Genomic DNA, 4,092 nt, shown 5'->3' with positions numbered 1-4,092 from the left:
TAAAGTGACAAAGACAGTGGGTATGAATCTGGGATTTTTATAACTTCATGCTCTGTTTGAGATCATTGATGCAATACTTTGAGGAAGGAAACTTGTGATGTTTTTTAAAGGAAACTGAGGTCATCAAAGAGGAAAATCATGTTGCAAAGTATGTTTGTGGATGACTTTTTTCATTACTCATGTTATTGAAAAAGAAGATAATGAGAAATACAGCAGATTGATAGTAATGGCTGGATAAGGAAATAAAACAAAGTTAGTTGTGCATCTTGTTCATAAGTGAATGCATTAATTTATGAAAATTTGTGAAGAATGGAATTTAGTATATCGAGAAGGTATCTATTTTGCTTATGATATGTACCATTTGTTTGATATGGGAGTGATACTGCCCCTGAGATCTCAGACTTTATTTCTTAGAAAATAAATGTTTTTTTATCATTAATGAGAATGCTAAACTTGGCAGGAAAAAAATATAGTAGAATAACTTGTTTCATTATTTTTTTTTTTGTCTCTTAATTCTTTTATTAGAAGATACTACTTGAGTTTAGATAATATATATAGTTATATGTATGGTTGACTTTATTGTGCATCTTGAATTTCTGTAGAATTAGGACAGTGATTGGGTTCGAAGGATTTTGGATTTGTGAATACATAGTTAGTGTGCAGTGATATTTTATTGTTTTGTCTATTTATGCCTATACTTTTTTTTTTTTTTTTTTTTTTTTTTCTATATTTATATTTATCATTCATCAGATGTAAATCTATTCCTATACAATTCCATATTTTCTTTTAGTGTTGGAAATTTATGGAATGTTTTATGCTTTATGTTAATGTGCATGTTGAAGAGAGTATTGATAAGGTCTTAGACACCATGATTAGGTATTTTCTTTGCAAAGGAATAAATGTTACTAACCATGTCAGTTTTTTCATGTAGTTGTGAAATAGAGTTGAGAAGTCAGACTGAAACCCAGTGTTGTATTGTCTTCCAGGTGGTCATTTTCTCGTACCTGCTCATTCACGGTTCGTATGACAACACCAGTGACAGGGTTCGCCGCATGTTTCTCATCCAGCTGATGGCGGCCGATGATACACCCATGGCCGATATGCATAAATCAGCGTGCCAGAAGATGGTGTTGCGAGGGAAGTGCTTGTGGCGGCTCGCGGATGTCACAAAACGCTTTGAGGACTAGAGCATCGAGACAGAAGAACAGGAAGATGTGGTGTCTGTATTCAGTGTGTGGTTATTTGTGTTTTGTACACTGATGGAGAAGGCTTAGTTGTGCAAAAGTTTATTTTACTGTTATTATTTTTAGTATTTTACTTTTTTATCGTATGTTATATGTCACAATTTTTTTTATAGGAAACCTGAAGATGGATATGGTATTATAAATTGAACTGTAATTCATTTTACTGTATGTACATAAGGTACATATAATTGGAACACATTTTTTATGGTTAGCCTTAACCATTCAACCTCTTTCTAGCAATTACATTATCATCCCGTCCAGTCTATTTTCCATTCCACAAAATAAGCCTGTAATTGTTAACAGTAATAATAGATTCTGATAGGGTTCTCAGCATAAATTTGTACCTTAAAAAACACAGTTGGATGCAGATTTTATGTAGTCACCCTTAAAATTCTTAACTCAACCATAAATTTAGGGGCAGTCTAGGGATCTATGCATCGGACTCTCCCTGGACCTGCAACACCCCTGGTCCAGGGCAGAACGGAAGGTGGTTGACAGCTATGGCAGAATCTGGGTATACCTACCTTCTGGCACAGTCGTCGGGGGAATCTCAGGTTCAGGGAGACCGTATAAAGACTGATTTCCCATACTGCCTTTGATATAGGTTCAAGAAGGTAGAAACAGCCATGTGCTCATATGTGTGATTTGAACCAGCCTGGGAGTTTGACCAGAAGTGTTTATGTGGCCAGTCTGTCTGTCACAATAGGGTTACTAGTGCAATTGTTTTATATAACTTTTTGGCCATTTGTGCATGTAGTAGGTGCATAGCCTTTTATCTTTCTTTTTTTTTATAGAGACAAGGAAATTTACTTTCCTTGATGTCATAACTAACTGTATCCTAAAGTGAGAGATTCTTAATAACTACCAAAAGGTTGCAATAACATTGTATTGTAGATTTTTAAACACAGTTTGAGATAGAAGTTGTTTCACTGGACAAGAATCACAAAAGTACAAGTACACAATTTTGTGCCATATTATTATTATGGCATTATTATATGCATTATAAACCTTTTACTAACATTATATCATATATAGGGAAAGATTTTATATAAGATTTGTGCAATATACAGGTTTAACTAACCCAGTGGTGCTAGTAGTGCATTTATACATGCTACTACTAACATATTATATGACTAACCTTTGATTCCTGTATGATTTTCACACATAAATAATATGTTTATACCAGAATGGAAACAAGAATAGAGAAGTAATGAGTGTATGCCACTATGTATACTAGCAATATTATAATGTTTGAATATGTGTAGTTTTGTGGTGAATATTACAAGGATTTATAAGTTATTTGATTGTATTCATTTCAAATAATTGTATAATGATTGGGAAAAAAATACCCTGTCATTTGAAAAAGGTTGTAAATTATTTGAAAATAAGCAGAATAAGTAAAAAAATGGAAGAAGAAAGCAAAGTACAAATAAATTAACAGGAAACCCAAAGAATTTTTAATAATTTGGGATATAGAGTAGATTCTTTTATTAGAGAATATATAAGAAGTAAAACTATCCATGCAGTTAAGAAATCTAGCCATCCTGTTCATGTACAAATGTATGACTTAAATGTATTTTGTTGCAGCTATCATGTTAATATTGGTTATAATCTTTTGGGATTTTTTTTTTGTTTTGTTACAGTAGTTTGTCCCACTTGCTGGTGCTGTTCTGTTGAATTTTGTATTGAGATTTTATGTTTTATGAACAAACAAAGGAGAAACTCTTAGTCTTTTATTTGAACCTTGATATTTTTCATAGCAAAATCTGGTTCTATAGCTAAATCATGTGAATTACAATACTAGTTATTGCAGATAATAAAATAAGTTTTTGTAAAAGTTGACAATGCTAACAGATTGACCAGTTTATAAATTGGCACTTTTAACACTATCAGTCCAATTATAAACAACACATCAAGGGGCACGTGGAGTCACCTGCTTGAGGGAAAATCAGAAGCACAGAAACATAAAATTATTCTGCTCTCTATCCATCCGGCTGTGATATAAACAACTTTTGAGATAATGAGGCTTTTTTAAAAAAAGGCTTTTACTTTATTTTTGAGGGACTATTTCTTCAACAAATGCAGCTAGGACCAAACAAGTATACAGCTGTTTAGGGTGGACAACTTAGAACAGGCTTGATAGTGTATGATAAAGGGATTTTATCCTGGCAAAAGGGGTGGTCTCTCATGATGTAATAAGATGTCTTCCTGGCATGCATGGGTTTGAGAGATTAACTCTTCAAGAAGTTTGTATATTTCACTTTTTGACACCAGTAAATTTTCTCAAATGAAAACCTTCGCTAATTGAAAGTGTGTGCTGTGCATATTCAAACATTTGAACATTCAATACTGAATGGGTTAATGAGGAAATTTCATCCAAGACAGTAGATTAATATGAACTAGACTTAGATGAAAAGAGAACCTGAACTTGCAATCTCAGAAATAGTTCTTTCTTGTTGCATTTATCAACTACATGTTTTTGATTTTTGCAGAATAAAGAGAAGTCGGGTTGCTCCAAAAAATGCGTCTTGAAATTCATCATAAATAAGATCCGTCTCTGTGTAAAGTCCATAAAACTATAAGTAATATTGATTGAAAAATTACATAGCAAAAAACAAAATATAAAGATAATTATAATAATATATAATAATAATAAATAATAATGATGATAATGATCGTTATGTATTTTTAACATTACAATAACAACAGCAAAAAATTAATAACAATTGTAGTAATAATAACTGATTATTACTATATAATGATAACAACAGCAACAACAATAATAATAATACTAATGATAATAATAATAATAATAATAATAAAAATGCGAATGAAACTAAGGACAATG

At 31.8% G+C, this 4,092-nt stretch overlaps 1 protein-coding gene across 2 annotated transcripts in view; it reads left to right on the top strand.

Moving 5' to 3' along the window:
- LOC119580450 (probable alpha-ketoglutarate-dependent hypophosphite dioxygenase) overlaps positions 1-2,968 on the top strand; it is a 7,261-nt gene extending 4,293 nt beyond the window's left edge. For both annotated transcript variants that reach the window (XM_037928601.1, XM_037928600.1), the window contains one exon: positions 987-2,968. In XM_037928601.1, coding sequence (XP_037784529.1) covers positions 987-1,187 — 201 coding nt within the window. In that variant the 3' untranslated portion in view covers positions 1,188-2,968. The remainder of the gene's footprint in view (positions 1-986) is intronic.
- The last annotated feature ends 1,124 nt before the right edge of the window (positions 2,969-4,092 follow it).

The sequence above is a fragment of the Penaeus monodon genome, chromosome 13 (assembly GCF_015228065.2).
Source record: "Penaeus monodon isolate SGIC_2016 chromosome 13, NSTDA_Pmon_1, whole genome shotgun sequence".
Lineage (NCBI taxonomy): Eukaryota > Metazoa > Arthropoda > Malacostraca > Decapoda > Penaeidae > Penaeus > Penaeus monodon.
Note: the sequence above shows the minus strand (reverse complement) of the source record. Positions and strands in the feature narration are given on the sequence as shown.